Source organism: Rhyacophila brunnea, unplaced genomic scaffold (assembly GCF_057557595.1).
Source record: "Rhyacophila brunnea isolate RB1 unplaced genomic scaffold, BYU_Rbru_1.0 scaffold_3, whole genome shotgun sequence".
NCBI lineage: Eukaryota > Metazoa > Arthropoda > Insecta > Trichoptera > Rhyacophilidae > Rhyacophila > Rhyacophila brunnea.
The window spans coordinates 8,343,740-8,364,024 of NW_028232965.1; the positions used below are offsets into that span (position 1 = coordinate 8,343,740).

Sequence of the window (20,285 nt, forward strand, 5' to 3'; positions counted from 1 at the left end):
GCCTTTCTTGTGTTAATTAAAACATTTAAACACATTTTTCCCAAAACTGCCAGCTATAGATTAATACTTCGCACCTCTTCTGCAATTCCAATAATTTTGGGCATAAAATCATATTGTCCATATATGTCATTTCTTTGTATAATATAAAATACTAACCAAACTATACCTATAAATCAAACGTTATTGCGTTTTTTCTACTGATATATATAATCTTAACCTGTCACCGTATGACAATTAAGTTTTTTGAATTCTTTTTTTCCTCTATTGTGACTATTATCAAAATGTTTCAATCTAGTTTAATAAGGCTTTGTAAATTTGTCTTCTCTGATCTATCTGAAATATATTAACAAAAAAAAAATTATGCACTCACTTCAATTAGAATATATTTCATATACCGGTTTCGAAGAACCTATCACTGTTGCACAAAACATTATTTTGAATTAATTGTATTTAACTTAATTTTTCTGGTATGCTATCTGTGCCAAAACACAACGATACATTTTAAATGTTTATTGTTTACCGTATCCACCTACTTGAATCTCATATGCTACGAGTAAATTATGGCTATCGAAATGTGTTGTAAATAGGTAAAAATATGTAAAAATCTAAACTTATGGGTAGATTTTGCATTTTTCTATTATTTTTTAAGTCTAAGACTACGCATTGTTACTGATCACAATCAAATTTTATTGTTCTACTCTTCTAACTATCGAAAAATTGAATCAGAATGTCCTCAGCAATATTTGCACTTGTTTATAGATATTTTGTTTTCATTAGAAAAAACTATTCAACAATGTGTCAAATTTTTCATATAGGATTAGGTTGTTGCACCTTTTTTCGTAACACTGTTATGTTTTTACGAGCGTTTTCACTCACTGTTAGGCCAGAGCATTTCAACAGGGTTTTTATAAAAAAATATAGAAAGATGTGAGATATGTTGTGAATTTATAATATTGATTGTTTTTACTAAAAATTCTTGTCATGTTATTCTTTAGTCACATATCTTGTTAAAAATTCAACCTTGCCATGTTTTAATTTTGTATAGAATAAATTTAACCTGTATGTTGTTTCATGTTTGATGGGTTAGAAAATAAATTGTAAAATATACTTTGAAAACTATTTTTGTGAAAATTTTTGATTACTGTTTTGGCAGATTTATGTTAAGATAATAAATTTATATATTATTATTATATTATAATCATAAAGCTCATTCTCTATCTTGAGGATTGAATATTTCTTCATAATACTATTAATCATTATTATTATATGAATAATATTAAATTCTAGCAGTATATAAATCGACACTTTGATATTGTATCATATAATGACACCAATATATGTGGTAAAATTGTTTCCTTGTAAATTTTGACTTTAAAAAAAATGTTATTCACCTCCCGTTAATATAAGATGTACAAATGCATTGATCTATAATAATTAGGTAATGTATAATTTGGAAATATTGATTCCGAGTGCCTATTTTACTTTTATAAACGCTTCGAATACTTTCTGTGGTTTCAATATTTCCATCAAACATTTGTTGAGGAAAGAAACTTCAAAAAACATATTAAAAAGTGTAATGAGTTATCATCAATAAAATACCTCCAAAAAGATTTGTTTTTTTATTCCTCCCCTGATACCCTTAAAAATGTACTATTTTACATTCTTTTTGCTTCTGCTTCATGCTTTTGGCTTCTGCTAAAATACACTCAAAATCAAATTTATGACCAATACTTTACAATTAAAATTTAACGCTTTGACTGGAACAACATTAAAAGTGCATTTTGACTACTTTATATGAGGCAATAATAAAATAATAACATTTGCTTTTAATTACTTATCTCAAAAAGTAGATTGATGGCAAAACAAAAATGTGCGAGTGGGCTGAAGGGTGTCCGCCGATAAAATGAAATTCTAGTGTCAATAAAATGAGCCACCCGCACCCCCTGTGTGGTATTAAGTGATCAGACCACTCGCAATATTGTTGCCCTTCTGTGGGTTTTGCGCTGAAGTTGCTATTAGATATAGTATCATTTGTCAAATAATAAATCATGATAGAATTTTTGTTTGATTTTTTTAATATGTCTAAAGTATAAAATAATTAAATTTAAGTCTTAATTACTAATGAATGAGACAAGCTCAGATGCCAACCAATCAATCACACACAGTCTTTGTTTCACTTCAACTTTTTCAATTTTAATTTATTTACAAGTATTTGAAATGGAAAGAAGTATGAAATGAGACTGATAGTCAAGCCTCGTGGATGTAGAACACAAAATATTTTATTTATTTATTGTAAATGAGTTTTGTTCATCGACTGCCATGTTTCTTCAGTTCTGCGTCTACAGCTTCACTCGGCGATGGTGACTTCGCTCCAAATCTAAACAAATCAATGGACTGTACATGAGCTCTTACGGATGATCCAGGAGGGAAATTGATTGTGTCTTCTCCTAAATTTCTAATAATAGTACCACCCTTTGTTTTATCAGGGTGTCCTGTTAAATTGATTTCTGTCGGCCCTTGATTATGCCCTCCTTCTGGCTTAAGGTTATTGCTATCTCCACCCCCGCCTTTATCTCCTCCGCCGTAACCTTCTTCTTCTCCGTCATCAATACTATCGAGGAATCCGCCTCCTGTTCCTCCGGTACTACTTGTCCCTCCTGAACTTCCTGTCCCTCCTGGTCCCCCACTTGGTTTACCGCTACCACTGCTACCACCAATGCCGCTTCCACTGCTACCGGATGTTCCGGGACCTCCTGGTCCTTGAGGCTTATCAAAACCAGTTTGTCCATCATTACCTCCGGCTCCTGGTCGTGATGGTTTTTCTTGGGATGAACCTCCCACGCTGCTACCACCGGAAGGTCTTGAGCCACTTCCTGACCCTGGTCTTCCACCTAGAATATTATGGTATTAGTATAACTACATAATATACTATTCAAAATAAATGGAGCCTATTAATTGTTTACCTGTCATCAATATTTAAATTTATATGACTGATTAAGATATTAGTTTCTAAAGTATATATTATATTATTGTGATCAATATCACATACAGCTTCCTATAATGTAATATAAAAAAAATACTCATGACAGGTCTGGTTTATGTTTAATTAAGTTGAAAGTTTATAATTATTATTGATAGGTATATTATTTCATTTACAGATATAATTATTAATATTGTAAGATGTAAGTATTCCAAAACATTTAGATAACTAAGTATGTAGAAAATAAATACATTTAATTTTTATTTATTGTTTACCTTGAGCTCCTCCTGGTTTATTAGGGTACCCTGAGCTAGTTCCTGAACCAGAACTTGGTCCATCACCAAATATATCATCGTCAGTATCATCTATTCCTGGTCTAAGAACTACATTTCCATCATTGTTATTATCAATGCCGTTTTCACTTCCAGGACGAGAAGATCCGGGTCTACCCCCACCGCCAGTTCCCGGCCTACCGCCGCCAATTGGTCTGTTACTGCCTCCAGGTCTACTTCCTGGCCTGACGGTTGGTCTTCCACCATTTCCCGGTCTACTGCCTTGTGTTGGCTTCCCTGAATTTGTATCACCTCCGACTTCTCCGTTGCCCCCGATTGATGTTCCTGGACTATAACCGGTATCTTTGTCTTCTCCGCTTCCTGGTCTGCTGGGCTTACCACCGCTAGGTCTACCTCCACTTCCGGGTTTTTCGCCACTATCCGGTCTTAACCCGGAACCTGGTTTCTCACCACTGCCGGGTCTTTCAGCACTACCGGGTCTTTCTCCGCTGCCAGGCTTCTCTCCGCTTCCGGGTCTACCGCTGCCTGGTCTCTCCCCACTTCCGGGTCTTCCTGTACCAGGCCTCTCGCCACTCCCAGGCCGTCCGTTACCTGGCCTCTCTCCACTTCCGGGTCTTCCGGTACCAGGCCTCTCTCCACTACCGGGCCGTACATTACCTGGCCTTTCCCCACTTCCAGGTCTACCACTACCAGGCCTCTCTCCACTTCCTGGTCTTTCACCACTTGGCCTACCGCCAATACCTGGTCTTTCCCCACTGCCAGGTCTTTCTCCACTTCCTGGTCTACCGCCAATCGGCCTTACACCAGTTCCCGGTCTATTCCCTCCTGGTCTTACACCAATTCCAGGTCGTCCACCGTTGATAGGTCGGTCTCCGCTTCCGGGCCTACTACCTCCGCTTGGTCTTCCACCACTCGGCTTGGTACCAAAAACATCATCGTCGTCGACTTCGATGCCAGGGCGGGCTTCTTCTCCATCAGTATCCGATTTACTACTGTCTACATCTGGTCGGTTATTGTTTCCTGAGCCGGAGTTTGAACTTCCGAATATTCCATCATCGCCGTCGTCCCCTCCACCACCATTATTGTTACCGTTTCCCCCTGTGCCACCGAATGGAGGTCGTTTACTTGGTCTTGTAGTTGGTTTTGGTTCTGGGACATACGGCTTATCTTCTCCAAACCCCCCATCATCTCCGCCAAAAACATCATTCTTATCATCACCATTGTCTTCATTTCCTTTTGGGGGTGGTTTTTTATTATTATTTTTGGGTGGTTTAACGTGTCCAGAAGCAGCTGAACCGCCTGGTCTTCCAAATATATCATCTCCTCCGCCACTGTTTATCGGAGAGTCCGGTAGGTAAGCGGCAGGTCCGAATGGTTTATTTAGTGCAGGATCTCTATAATCTGGTAACGTGGGGAAGAATGACGGGATGAATGGATCTTTGCTGCTTTTTACGACTCTATATCCGATACCGGGGCCGGCAATATAGTGGACGGTTCTAAAATAGAAATAAACAGACTATATAAAACAGATTGCCATAAAATATTTATAAATAATAGAATCAGTCGATTAAAATTGTAGGATGCCATTCTTGTGGTATAACTTGCATGTCTAAACTTACTTACACAGTTCACCCCCTCACTCTTCAGCCAAGAAGCATACGCAAGCACAATATCATGCTATTTTAGAGCCGTTTCACACGGGACAACTGTGTCTTGCCACACATAAGTGGATGGGCGCGTTCACGCGGAGACACACGAGTTTCGAGTTCATTTATAAATGTAAATGCAGCATCTCGACACACTGGTGGCTGGACACAAATGTGTCCCGTATGAAACGGGCATTACTTGCGTCTCGCGTCTTTTGCCGTGTTATTAGATCGTCCTTATGGTAACACTGCTTGGTAAGTCAACGTCGGCCGCGATGTTACAATCCACGTGGCCATACCACTAAGTGTACGGCCTCAGTGGGAGGCGCGGAGTGTCGCACTCACGGGTGGCATATAGAGTACATGTCTCAGTCACATACAGCGTTTTTGTGTTTTACACTGTGGTATCAGAGATATTGAGCGAAGAGTTACGATGAAGACTGTCGAATTTATTATGGTAGTCCACGAAACTGCAGTTTAGAGCTGTATTCGTCTCATGAGTCTGCTGCCATTACAGGAGTTTCCTAAGATGGTGTTATATTCGCACACCTACATAACAGGGCCTCTAACCGTATTCTGAGGAGAGTGATTTCTCTGTTGTTGTTGCAGACAAGTGAATTCCCCTTTTTATGAAGGGTAACCACAACACCATCCAATCTCTTCAATCTTCTGCTGGGGCACTGCTTATCCCTCTTTACCTTACATAGAAGATGACACAAAACTGGCGATATGGGGATGGAGAATGATTAAATGCTTTTTCAATTTCGCCAGAGTCGAAGGGCGTTGCCCACAATAACATCTCTTAAAAACACAGTGTCTTCGATAAAACGAATGTGAATATCCATGTAAGTTTTCTTATATACTAAAGATAGGTATTGTGAAAAGATTTCTTAGACACACAATTTTATATATTTAATCTTAAAATAAATAAGTGGGAAAATATACCTTTGAACTCCTTTATCATCAAGGAAACTGTAAGAACCGCGAACATTTCCTTTGGCGTCACTACTCTCAGTTCGTCTTTGGTCTGGTCCGGCCGAAATGAACCTAAGACGTTATTCATTCTTATTTGATTACATAGTTTTATTTATAAAATATCATTTATTGGGCACAATTTGTAGAAGTGAAAATGATTCAGGAAAATAATATCTACTGATGAGTTGAAAGAATGCAATATTATAACATATTTGTTTTTATTTTCAATACTAAATTTCGTGAATCATTTTTAGCATGCAAATCAATGAAGTGGTAAATTTAAATATTGCACACCTGGAAGGGCTTAATACTATGAGTATATATCAACATGTATTTATGTGTCGTAAATTAATGGTTCTGGTAAAATACACTGGTTCGTCTATTTACTTTCATCATATCTAATAAACAAACTATTTCTTTTATTCAACGAACAAGATTATTCGAGAATGCAACATTCTATAAATATTAATTTGAAAACCTAAATCGTTATAAAAACTAAATATTGGAGTGATTCGTGACGTCAATTAGTAATTAAGGCATTTAATTGATACCTACTTTGATTTAATATACAAAAACCGATAACCAACATTGTAACGCATTTTGATAAGCATTTCATGTAATAACTACTAGTTAAAATCGTAGTTATTAAGTAGGATGGCCATAGCTTAATTGGAAAAGCACACTTGCGCGAATCCAGCGGTAACAGGTTCAAGTTCCGTCGGGTGTAGTTTTTTTTAAAGAATTTTCTAGTGGATATACATACACATTAGATGTTTTCATATTATGTATGTTTTATATTAACAAAATTAAATTGCTTTTTCCCATAAAAATATTGATAGGTACCTACTTAATTAGGTTTATATAATATTAATAAAAATTAAACACACTATGTAGTAGGCACGTATTAAACTAAGTGTATTAATTATTGAACATTCTGTTTTATTTTAATTTAAACTATATATTTTTTAATTATGTCTTTCCACCAAGAATTGAGTCAACGCCGCTAAAGAAAATAAGCATTTGTTTACGGTAAACAACTATCTTTTATTTGAGCATGGTGTCTTTTAGATTTATAAAGAAATCTCTTGACGTTGATCCTGGACGGTGTATGTAATGATAATTTTCTGCAGTTCGAAAAAAGCTAAATATCCGAAGAAGTCAATCAAAACCAGGAGAGGTTTTTACTTAAAAATATAAAAGCGTAGGCGTGCCGAACGATTGACCGGGCGTATAAATTCATTAGAACATTGCAAAAACTATTGCTTACTGAGATATTGAAGAAGTCACAATTACATTACTAAACAATAATGCCCACTTTTCTCACTATAAATAATGTTTAATATTACGGATTGTAGTGAATTCTTTATAATTTTGAATAAGTCGAATCTACAGCCGATTAAATAAGGTACGCCTAGTTTATAGAAATAAAAATAAAAGAAGGTACCTACCTATTGATACTAACTCGAGATGTTAAGCTGCGGAATACAGTGAAAAATCGTAGTCTAATGACCATTTTCTACATAGAGTCGATGATCACTAACCTCCGCTAGTAAAACGCACTCTGAAAAGAAAAATAATTTTGTACCTGTATGAACCGTCGAGTCCTTTTTGAATCGAAGAGTGGCCTCTTTGTTTCTTCTCTCCTCTTACTAAAGGTCCATTATAGAAGAGAGGACCAATGGCAAGTGGATTGGAATCTGGATAAGCAGTTTTCACGTGAAATCCTGTGTCTTTTCCAGCAATGTACTCAACGTTGTGTCGTTCTCCAACGTCGTCCACATAAGAATATCGGCCTTAAAACACACATTGGCAATTAAATTAATACATTCTAGCTATACGAACTGGCAATTAAAATAATAATTAATTGCTAAAGATGTCATATTCAATGAAAATGTGTCGATGTTTGCCGTCATATTGGAAAGAAAGTGATTGAAAACGTATTATTTTTACCATGCCATCCATCATCGACATGGTCATAGGACGGTTTGACCCTTTTGAAAAATTAATAATCTATCTTCAACCAATTTGCTTAAACTGTATTGATCTACTCCGTTTGCGTGAGATGAGTTTCGTACGACGTTATTTTATAAATAATTAAAATAATAATAAATCTCCCCATGCCATGTCCCGAACGTCTTAAATTTAGGATTTGTAAAGTGTACTAAATGTAGAAAAATGCTCAAGTTTTTTGGCAAATTGTTTAGTCATATGTAAATATATAAACACTCGATTTTGTATGTAATTTATTTTTAAATGTAATAAAAAGGATTTGTCCGCCGTTTGGTTTTAAATTTAGAAACACCCAAAGACATCGTCTCAAAATTTAAGTCGAATCTTTATTCGGCAGACACAGTAAAATATCATTACTTGGTATTGGTATTATATGATAATATTATATTGATACCATTATTGTATTAAAGTACCAAACGGTTAAAATTTAACGAAGCTTTTTTCACATTTCTATTGATTTGTAAGCGAAAGAGAATAATCAGCACTGAATTTATTTAAAAATAATTTGTATGAAATTATTTAAAATCACCAAGCGATTAAAAAGAGTAAACTACATTATTATTGATTTTATCGCAATTGAATTGAAATGCCCCCCATTCTGCATTTAATCACCCGAACAAGTAGCTAAGAGCTAAATCGTAATGTATTTTCGACACAACTCTATTTAAATAATGTACATTATTGAATTTAATTGTAGTTGAACAATATTCTTTTATTCAACTAATAATTCACAAGATTGAAGAGTGTAATATTATTTATTATATACCCACAATAACGCAATTTAGAAAGCGCTTCAATGATAATCATTATAAGAAACGCTAGTTAATTCCATAACAATTAGATAGTACACACATAGCTTAGCGGTCAAGTAAATAGGCGCGAATCCCTCAAATGATGTTATTTGTAAATACTTATAATATCAAAATTTTCTTAAAATTATTTATTCTAAAAATTCGTCCCGTTCCCCACCCCTTTATAAAGAAATTCGGCAAATATTATGTTAAATATTCTTTAGATTCATGAATAATTTACTCTTTTACAGTAATAACTCAGTGATATTATAAGTGGGTATAAATCAATAGACTGTCATTTATAACGATATAAAAATGGAGATCACTTAACAAATTTTTGACTTTAGATAATTATTAATTCAGGTTTTTTTTATATAGAATTGTGGATTAACGTAATTTCCCAGAGAAAATGTTACCTCTGATCACCGCCATCTTTAGATTAATAAAGCCTGAGCATAACTTCTTGCACAAGCAACGAGTGGTCCACTTTTCAGCTGTCAAAATCAGATCCCTGATTGCTTGACATACTGATTCGCCCTTTCTCATTTCGAATTGAATTATAAAAAAAATCTCAAATCAAATATATTAATAAATTATAAATAATATACATTCCTGTTATTCATCAGCTATCAAAGTCAGACTAGTCCTTTACACAAAAACCGGTGGTAATATCGATTTCCAAAAAATATGTAACATTTTATCTATGCATTACATTTGTAGAAGGTGTGTTAATGCTAGTGTATTATTTATCATGTAACTTATCTATTCAAATCTAACCATTCTCTGTGTGAACACGACAAACGCGTCAGTATGAGCACTATATAGAACAATGACAGTTCATACATAGACAATAACGGGAGGGGCGGAAAAATTAGGACCAGTCGTTGTGCATGTATCGGCTTTCTACTTGAGTTGGCAATGCTCTGATACATGCAAGTAATAATTTATTATTAACAAAACGTCACCTCAGTTCAGTGCGATTAAATGATTTTGAATATTAAGGGCTGTACATATGTGGCATCACGCCCAAAGCGAGAGGGGATCTGATATAATGGGATTTGTGACGAGGTGATTGAAGAAGTCAGATATGCGGAGTGAAGGGGTTAAAATGCGATGTAATTAGAACACGTAAGGTGGTGTGTAGTTTTGTTTAATCTGTAGTAGGTGTGCATGATTTTTATGGTAACAGAATATGGTAATTCGGAAAACCCATTTTTCCGTTTCGGCAAGTTAGAAACAGCGTGACGAAAACGTAAACTTAATAATTTACCTGTGACATCTCCTCGCCTGTTGGCAGCCTCTTCTTTCTCATACGTAGGTGTTTTGAATCCAAATGAGTAGCTGGGATCTTCATTAGGATCGAAGTAAGGGTCGTCTTTGTTACCGATGGGCCCGCGAGGTCTTTGGTCCAAGTCCATTTTCCTGTGAATATTGGGACCTCGAGCTCGAAATCTGAAATATTTATTGAAAGTTTGAAATACAAAAGAAATGAAAGATTTACATTTCAAACGACTATTTAAACATTAAAGAATATTTTGAAATCGAATCAAAATTGATTAATAATAAGGATTATTTTATGATAACTAAAAAACACAAAAGTGGTTTGAAAAACGGAATTTAATACATTTTGAAAACGTATTTCGTATAAAATAATGTTCACTGAAAATTTTCGTACTCAGCTATTTATTTTTATGTATTTTTCAAAATAAAATTTAATCGTATGTCGCCTTACAAACAAGGATGCAAACTGAGAAATCGTAAATAAAAATATGTTTTAAATCCATGGTTCCATATAGTTGTAAAACAAGCGTAATTGCGCGGAACGTAGTATTTTAATATAGGTAGGTATTTAACTTATTAAAAAATACAAAACTACTAATAAGAGCTTTAAAAACCCCCCTTTGTTTATAAACGTATAAAACAGTTTTTGATCCCAATAGAATTATCGATAATTTAAATTTCACATTACGCTCAACCTATCAGTTTCTTCCAATATATAACACACTGGATCGAAAAGCTTACATGTTTATCCAGACGTAGGGTTCGCATCTTTATCCATTGCTTCCATAACGGGAAAACTACTAAAACTATATTGTCCATCTGATTTATTATTATAACAGTTAACACTTTGCCCGAACTTTTTCACAAATACATGGGTTACTCACCCTCGTGGTCCAGCTGTGTAAACAGTTTCCTTAACAGTTCCTGTGGAAGGGTCTCTTGATCCAAATCTTCCCCTCACAACGTTGGCTCGATCCGCTTCGGCGACATGATATGCCGATCCACGATCATCGTTTGCATACCTTTAACGAAAGAAATGTTGAAATAAGGTACCCAATCTGCATGGTATCATTAAATTAATGTAAACCAAGCCTAAGTAGACTATCCAGGATAAGAACTACCGACATACTATTAAACTTCCACAAGTGCACCATAATATGTATATTTTTTTAATGTATTTATTTATTTTATATATTTGAGGAAACAAAACATTGTGGACATAATAAATCTAAATTATTGAAGACGTTTACAACATGAGATTTACATTATAACTAATATTACCCTCACAAGAGAGAAGATAATATATATATATATTAATAAAAAAAAACATAAGTACAATTTGATACAGAAAAATAAAATTTTGAAAATAAAAACATACAATTTTATACAGAAAAATAAAATTTTGAATACAAAATACATAGCACGTCACTGAAAATGTATACGTCTTTCGGGAGCGCATTTACTAGTCTTGAACCTCTCGCTATTGGTGCCTGATGGGCTTCACACGGCCGAGGAAACGGTTCCGATCGAGAATAAATCATGGCATAAAAATATAAATTATACCATATGATCAAATTAAATATTGAATTTAAAAGAAAACTTTTTTCATTAGTCGTCAATTAAGCCTTTCTACATATCCAATATTTTTTAATATCTTTAATGTAGGTTAGTTATTATGTACTTACTGCTAATCTTGCACGGAGTTTTAAATGATTGTCTGTCGGCAGAAAAGATACTTTGATTTAAATAATATAAGCTAACAATGGTGTGAAATTAAAAGCATCATTTCAATGGTTTAATTATTGTTCTAGGTTTATTAGATTCCAAAATGGTCGTTAGGATCTGAACTGTGAGCTTTTATATTAATGTCACTGTGATGAAGAAAAAGTTCATTTTCGACCGTAGATAGAGAAAATGTATTAAGTATTAAAATTTTCTATTCCACATCAGCAATGTCAGACAAGTATCACAAAAATGTAATAGTCGGTTCTAGCCTAGTAACTTTTCGGAAACGTCTCTCGAAATTGGAGAAGGTAAAGAGTCATTATTTCCTAATAATTAATATTGGCTTTGTTGAATAGAAAATTCGTCACAAACAGTTTTTTTTTTTAAATTGATGTACTTTTTATAATAATATGTAAGTAGTTCAGGAGATCCACCGGTGGATCGCTATCGACCTCATGCCCAATGTATTTTAAATTATATTGGTACATACCTATATTGATGCTTTAATTATTAAAATTATACAATGTCTTTATTCATCTCATTACTTATAACAATTTTATTGTATATTTATAACTGATGTCAGTTGAAAAACCATTCAATCGATGTACGAATATTTGTATTACGCATGTTCGGTAAGACTCGTATTATGTAAACTGTTTTTTTTTTAAGTGTTTACTTGACTACTGGTTTTCGACATGATGGGACATTAATATTTAGAAATATCAGCTGTAAAAGTAAAATCAATATAAATTATATTATTGTAATTAAAAAAATATTTTATTTGAATTTGCATTCAAATTATTACTATATAAACATTATATTGTATTGATCCATATCTGTATTTTGATAATGATATGACAAACAAGTGATTTATAATATTATTATAATATGTTAAAGAATGTTATAAAATCTTGTTTCATTATATTATTAAGCCCATGAGATAATCTAGAAGTTCTACTTCTAGATAGTAATATTATAAAAAAAAAAACAATTAAATGTAAACACTATTTTCAAATCTGTTCATCTTTTTGGATAATTACTAATTAAAACTAGTAGAGATTATACGCTCTATTGAAACCAAAGCCAATAAGTAATTTCAATACATAACTACCTATTGTTATTAAATTTTCATAATCCTGGAATATTACGCTAGTCAATAAAGGCGACCGTGATTTTTCTTGAATACCCCCAATGAATTAAGATAATATTTTATACAAAGACTAATTTTATGACCCATCCTTGTAAATATCATATTGTTTCATTCATAATTGAAGTGATATATTAATCATTCGTCGATTTTTTAATTAGCACCAGCTAACCAACTCATTGCCATCCTGACAATGGAATGCTCAGCGCGTTTGATTGTTCAGATTAGAATCGCCATATTATTATATTTTGATGAGAACCACGTACCCGAAATCGAATGAGCCGTCAGTGTTAACGTTGTTATATTCGCCATTGTTCGTGTTGGACTTTGGAGGAATCTGCGCAGAGCTGAGAGCCACAAGTGCCGTCAGAATAACGCAAAACCCGTGGAAGCACATCGTCTGGAATTATAAAGAATACATCGTTAATGGTCCATTGTTTATAGTCGTCGAGGTAACAAGTTATCTCATATTATTTTCCTTAGATACGCAAAGTGTTATTTTATAATCGTGACTGCCTCCGTCTGGTTTAATAAAACAGTCAGTGGTTAAATTAATTATGATAATTTTCACAAGTTAGACAATTGAACCGATCCTTGACTGTAAAACAGTTTAAATAAATAAAAAAATTCGGCAATCGTTTCATAATATATTAAATGGGGTTGATCAGCTACCATTTGACCTAGCTAAGAAGGACAAAAAATGTATGTTTGAAATTTGCTTGGTCCAAGATTCTTTCTATAATTATTTTGATACGTCAATCAATATTAACATATTGATCTAATTATAATTGTATTTTATTATAGTGTATTAAGCTTGTGCAGACGGTTAAATTAACTTTTCTACGAGAGGGAGCGATAATACCGGAGTTTTAACGAATCGGAACTCTGTTTCGAGCCCTTAAAATAATGTATTTTCGACATTAATTTCATTAGTTAATACATTTTATCTTTGCCCGTTTATATAACATATAATAGTATTATTACATATGATAAACAAATGCTGTTTATATAATATAAGCTTTAATTTGTACATTCAAAACTACAACTTTTTGTGTTACATCTATAATTTTAAGTATCACTACTTTGAATATATTTTAATTAAAAATATGTATATATTAAAAGTTTTATACATATCAGAGTGCATATTATGTTTTATTTTTTGATCCCACAATGCCGTATTTCTTACAGGGCCTTTTCTAAAACAGTGGATGCGGATTCGATCCCGTATATTATGTATTGAAATTACTTGTTTTCTAATGAGTGTTTGATCCAGAGCAAAGACCTAATGGGTTGGACGTATAACCAATAACCATTCCCAGTGAAAAAAAATGTTTATGTAACGTTCACTGCATTAGGATTCAGAATATTCTTCGATTATGAACGCAAATGGTAAAGAAAAATATTTTTAGAAATTCTTTACATTGGCTACTACCTCATATTATATCTACATGTTCATGAAATAAATAATTAAACTTTTCATTAACAAGCATTTATTTTTCAGTCCGAGATACAACATAATTTTGAATAATCGTAATGTAATTGAAAAAATTAATGCATTTTTGGGGTTGGAGAATATTGCATTGTTGCATGTGTCCGTGCATAGGGTTGATTTGGGATAAAAATGTAGTTTTTTTATCCAGTCTCCGGGATTATATCTTGGACTACTCAACGGCCGGTGGTTTTTTATTGCACCATGTACATTTTTGATCATTTTCAAAATGACTTAGCTTATAAATAAAATGTTGAAAATTCTTTTTTTTTTCACCGGATGGTTTTATTATTATGTATCCCGCCGAAATGACTCTCAAGCGACAGTTAAATGATAATAACGTAAATTATATTTTTTTATTATCTTTTTGAAAACATTGATAAAAAATGCTTGTTAAAAGTTACCGACCATTCAAGAATTATCGCAACTATTTACTTTCGCAATGGTATCTTTTTTTAATATTAATGACAAGCAATATGAAGTAAACGAGGATGTATTTTGTATAACTTTAAAGCAACTCAGATGCGTACGAAAATATTTAAAAAATTAAAAATATATACGAAATTGACTCTTAAATAAATGTATTTTACTTTTGACTATACTCAATATTCCCACTTCGTACTTTTTTGTAAAATAAATGCCATCGACTGGAGAAGCATATAACATGTACATTTATAATTATTATAATATGTGGATGTTTGCTAGCGATACATGTTTTGCCCCTCGGTACAATCAGGTTTATCTATGATAACCCACTTTACCGCAACCTTCCTATCTACCCTTGTACTACACCCGATCTTAATCGGACATAATATTACGAGGCACCACATACATGACAACGTGAGGCGTCTACAGTTTTTTTTATGACTGTCTCGGGAGCAGTTACCGCATACTGAGGTCACCGGGTATACCAAGTGTAATTCTTAAAAATGTTTATATACATTAAAATGAAGATTAAACAAAGCAATCGTGATTTTCTCGCTCTCCGTATGACGTATTTTTTAAGCATCTATTGTGTCCTCCGTGGTGAACTGATCGGATCAACTGATGGGTCCAACGACTAGCTGGACCAACATGAATAACTCATCCTTTTCCACATACATTTCATGAGATTCCCAGAGGACGTGATTAGCATTCTGCGATTCACAACTATACACGTAGGCCATGTAGGGTGACCAATAAGTTCAAGTTCGAAGAGCTTGCAACCAAAGCATCTATGACCTGTCAATAATTAGCTCATAACGGTTATCTCCATTCGCGACTCAATATCTGGCGTAAACAATTGTATTTGCCGACCTCTCCGTTACTAATGTTTACCTCCTCGTCTCCTCTCGATACGTATGCAATTGATAAAAATAAATAATTTCTTATATTCATGGTCCTAAGCTTATCTTGCATCTTCAACGCTAACCTAAATATTTATCCATCCGTTCATTTATCTTTTCGAATGAAGATACCTAATGGAAACTAAAAAGATATGAACCATCGATTTTCTTATAAACCTAATCATATTTTAGATACTTACTATGAAATCCCAGGAATCTTATATTTTCAATATTATCCAGAAAATGAATATGTAACTATTTATTCATGTAAACTATTAAATGTTACTATGTAGGTTTCTTTTTAAAACTCATACATGATGCTAATACATTTCAATTTACTAATATAAACTTTGTATGTCAGCTAACCCATGAATCTTACTAATAAATAATTGCAGTTACTCACCTCAAGAGATATGAACATGAGCCAATCACATAATATACATCCATAAAATCAAATTAAAATAATATAATATTTATTCCACATAATTTTACCGGTTTTGTCCGATTAACAGGACATTCTAATCAATTGAGAATATTCTGTTATCAGGAAAAACCGGTCGTGATCAATGTTCAATTATTTTGTCTAAGTCCACATATACCAAAAGTGTATTATTTTAATTAAGCTGTCCGCTTTCCCACACTTGCCCTGTAGGAAGTATGGGAAACAACTAGCGGAAGACGCCTGCACGGAGAGTAGAAGGAAACTCAACATTGTATGGTTATGTCGGCGCGCGGTAAAATACAATGATGTTATTCCACCGGGAATTAACAGGTAACATCATTATAATGATTATAAACAATATGTTTTACAATCAATGACATCAGTATACTTTTAAACGCGTTACATACACATATTATTTGTTTTATTAATATAATTAGGTATGTTTTTAAATGGCAATAATTAATTATTAATAAGACCGTGGTTAAATAAAAACATAACGACAACCTTTTCGACGTATTGTTTTGACGGGAAACGTGTCTTTGTATGCCAAGTCTGGCCAATTAAATTTGTATTCGCCACCTCTCATCTTTTGACTAATTACAAAAATAATATTTCTGCAAAGCGTGTTAATTTAACAATAGAAGAATAGGATGTGAGTTTCAAACGTTCGTTGTCTTGATTTGAGAATTATCAAGTGCAAAATAAAATACATTTTCTTCGAAATACGGTTGGTCAAGGGCAAATTAATAATATGCCAAAATAGGGTTAGTATTTTAATTATTAAATTAACAATTAATATTTTTACATTAAGATTATGTTCAATTTTTGAAATCTAATTCTGTTTTTTATTTATATTTGAAGTATCTTAATGATATTCATTCTATATACTTATTTATACGTAATTTTGTATTTTGGTTAAATTATGTTCATTTAAGTTACAAAAGGGGAAATGCAGTTTAAAGGCGACATATAGATAGATAGATCTGTTGTATATGACGTCTGAGTGCCTGGGTAGCGATTTAAAGACGCCAGACAAGGATCAGTGCGGAACCACCCTGCGTTGTCAAACTCCACCATTCTAATCTCGAACGATGTGAAAATTGGGCCCCCTAGGTATAAAAATACATACCCATGACAATAACACAATTTATTGAAAAAGATACCATGTTTCTTTTGTGATCTAATTGATAGAGCAGTCCTAGATTGCGGGTTCGATCCCAAGGCAAAATCTTAGGGAAAATTTCATGTTGTCTTTTTAACGTGTTTAATCCAGTGCATCCAAAAGGCTGTGAAAATGGATACCAATCACTTCTCGTAAAACATTTGTTAATAACTTCTACTCTGTGTATACCCAAATGTTATCGTAAAGTGAAGCTATTATGATAATTTAGATACTTCTTCGTTTTTACATTTTTTTAATTAACAGTTATAAATACACGTTGCGCGTTTATCAGTCGAAGAATAGATTTTTAATATTGTGGTCTTTCAGGTATATTTATGGTAACGGTTTAAAGTCTTGATAATTTATCCTTAACTATAATGGCATCCAGACAAATCCATTGTACACAGCGAATATTAAAGTTTACCCTTTCTTAGTTTTTTATTATTATTTCGATAAATAATAATATACCAGCCACCCTCACAATCTTCACTGTATTTTTCAAATCATCAATTTTATTATTATTTATGGCATTTATGCGAATGCTTATTTTTTTATTGTTTGACTTAAAAATGTTGCATGGAAATATAATTATATTTTTTATATCGTTCAGTATGATGTAGAGATATATAATTAAGTTATTCGAACAAACTTACTTTAATGAATCGAGATTTTAAAATATTTTGTGCATCTTTTCTCTTTTCAATTGAAAAATACGTTAACTCCAAGAGAGGGATATATATTTTTGAGGGTTGATTAAATAGAAAATATGTTAAATTCTTTTGCCGCTTGATATCAATTATAAACTGCTTTATTATACCAACTAAATATATAATTGGAAATAATTACCCCAGAAACATACATATTAGAAAAAAATCTTGAAAAAATGTTACATTCTTAAACCTTTCGAATTATTCTTTGAATAATAATAAGAAATAGTTTATTGACAAAATATATGTTATCAATGTAAAAAGTGTGATCTTTATAATGTGTATTTAGTGGTATTGCTTTTAAGTAACCTTTTGTTCTTATTTTTATTTTTAATTGAAGTCGCACATGTCTTGATAATAATAAAGTGTAAAATGCTATATAAGTTATATAATAAAATACGTATTATGCATTGTTGCAATGGCAATTGTCAGACTGGAAGGAAGATGTATTTCATTCAGCAATGATTACAATCAAGATTTCGTATCAGATGTAAGTATAATAACAATTAATAAAAACCTTGTGTATTCTAAGTCAGGGCATTTTATAATTTAGTATTTCCTAGTACCGTTTTATTTATATTGAATATTTACTTACTTTTCTAAAATGACAACGGAAACAATATACTTTATGTCGTTATTAAACGTGTTTGTGGTAAACGATATCGTTGAATTATCCTTGTATCTATAAAGATTTTTTTAAACTACATAGTAACTAGGTACTTAATAAAAAATATTATATATTTAAAATAAGATTTCCCTTACGTTCATACTTAGTATTTTTTTTTATTAAAATAATGAATTCAAATCGATTGTATACATAAATTGATAGATTGATGTCTCTAGTTATATCTTATTAATATTGTATTAAATATTACAACTTTAATAAGCTAAGTGTGTTCAAGGAAATCTAATAAGTGGTCGGAAATTAATTATTATAATTATTATTTCCCGGAAAAATAAAAGTGACCTAATCTTTTTGTCAATTCTAATTATCCTTATATGAACAATTTAGTATAACAATGTAATTACATCTAATTAAATATTTAAAAACATGTTTGAGAAACTAACAAAAACAATTAATATTTTTGAGATTATAGTCCGTGGGGAAAAGTCAAGCATATAAACAAAAAATTAACACATTTCAGAAATTTCTAAGTAACAGTGAAAATATTATTTTTAAATAATTTCGTTTAATATGTTGATCAATTTTACTAAACCAATCACATAATAAAAACAAAGTAATATATTCACGTGTATCCAAATATTTTGGGGTGGCACAGTTCACTGATATATTAATTTCACAAATAGTCTCTTTTTATATTTTTGACTTCACTATTTTTAACAAAGATATGTATATAAACACTATATGCTTCTTTAAACTGAATACAATGTTATTGGTATGGCCATGTTTTATTTTAAATGTTCACACTTACAGAAATAACACAGTCTTTTATAATCCAAAATAAGTGTTTTATGTAACTATATGGTGTTCGTTTGTATGCTAGATGTTAACTGGTCTTAAAATTCTTTTGTTAAGTCTTTTATACGGATCAAAGTTAAGTGCGGGCTATCAAAATTTAGTTAGATCCTTCAGCTTCCCCTCTTAGGCACTGCAGTCGTGTTATCTCGACGCGATATCAGCCGATCCGGGCCGACGAAAGACGACTTGCAAGCGGCGTCGTTTTCACCGACGCCTTTTCCCACGGCGCTGTTACTTTGTCATTTTTTATTTAACTTTTGGTCGTTTGTCATTACTTCTATCATTATAAGTAACGTTATATCAATACATAGTTTTAATTTAAGGCTATCGTGTAAGTGATGTATTCAGATGGAACGACATTTTGCTTAGCGAATGGTTATATTACAATTTTCTAACTTCTAAATGAAGCAATTTGTTCTAAATGGGTCTCAGGGATACAAATTATAAAATTATATATTTAATAAAATATATATATATATATATTAGCCAATAACCTAACCCATTAAGTTAGTGCTCTGGATTAAGTATATATTGAAAAAAAAAACTTCGTGTTCTTTTTGCCAAATGGGATAATTTAAAAAAAAAAAACATGTAATATCATACTTAGAATCCGCTGCTTACTTATATGGCTAACTACAGAATTCTGATCACTAGGGGTGCTGACAGGGCTCTAGCCTTGGGGCCCGGGCATAGGAGGGGCCCGACGTAATGGCTAAGTGAGATGAAAACAAATCACAAATTTGCTCTATTAGTTAAAAAATATTCTCCTGCGACGCTACTTTCCTGTATTACTACTAAATTTTTTAAATATATGATTTGTGCAATGCAATTT

The 20,285-nt window shown here is 32.5% G+C and overlaps 1 protein-coding gene across 2 annotated transcripts; it reads right to left on the reverse strand.

Annotated features, from left to right (window-relative positions):
• Positions 1-2,075: 2,075 nt before the first annotated feature.
• Cpr73D (Cuticular protein 73D) lies at positions 2,076-19,488 on the reverse strand. 2 transcript variants are annotated; one of them, XM_085952661.1, is made up of 8 exons: positions 19,407-19,488; positions 13,115-13,248; positions 10,861-10,998; positions 9,966-10,147; positions 7,480-7,687; positions 5,865-5,966; positions 3,256-4,769; positions 2,076-2,891 (listed from the first exon to the last, which is right to left on the reverse strand). In XM_085952661.1, the coding sequence occupies exons 2-8, from the start codon at positions 13,243-13,245 to the stop codon at positions 2,308-2,310; spliced, it is 2,859 nt and encodes a 952-aa protein (XP_085808787.1). In that variant the 5' UTR covers positions 13,246-13,248; positions 19,407-19,488; the 3' UTR covers positions 2,076-2,307. The 2 variants fall into 2 exon arrangements, with proteins under 2 accessions (XP_085808787.1, XP_085808786.1); XM_085952660.1 differs by having other exon boundaries at positions 19,225-19,487.
• Between the last annotated feature and the right edge of the window lie 797 nt (positions 19,489-20,285).

What these genes read in the sequence shown, in the direction of transcription:
- Cpr73D (XM_085952661.1), bottom strand. Translation starts at nt 13,245, where the DNA reads ATGTGCTTCCACGGGTTTTGCGTTATTCTGACGGCACTTGTGGCTCTC. An exon ending in GACGGCTCATTCGATTTCGG is followed by an intron (nt 10,999 to 13,114) that starts GTACGTGGTTCT and finishes CTTTCGTTAAAG; the next exon opens with GTATGCAAACGATGATCGTG. An exon ending in TACACAGCTGGACCACGAGG is followed by an intron (nt 10,148 to 10,860) that starts GTGAGTAACCCA and finishes TAAATATTTCAG; the next exon opens with ATTTCGAGCTCGAGGTCCCA.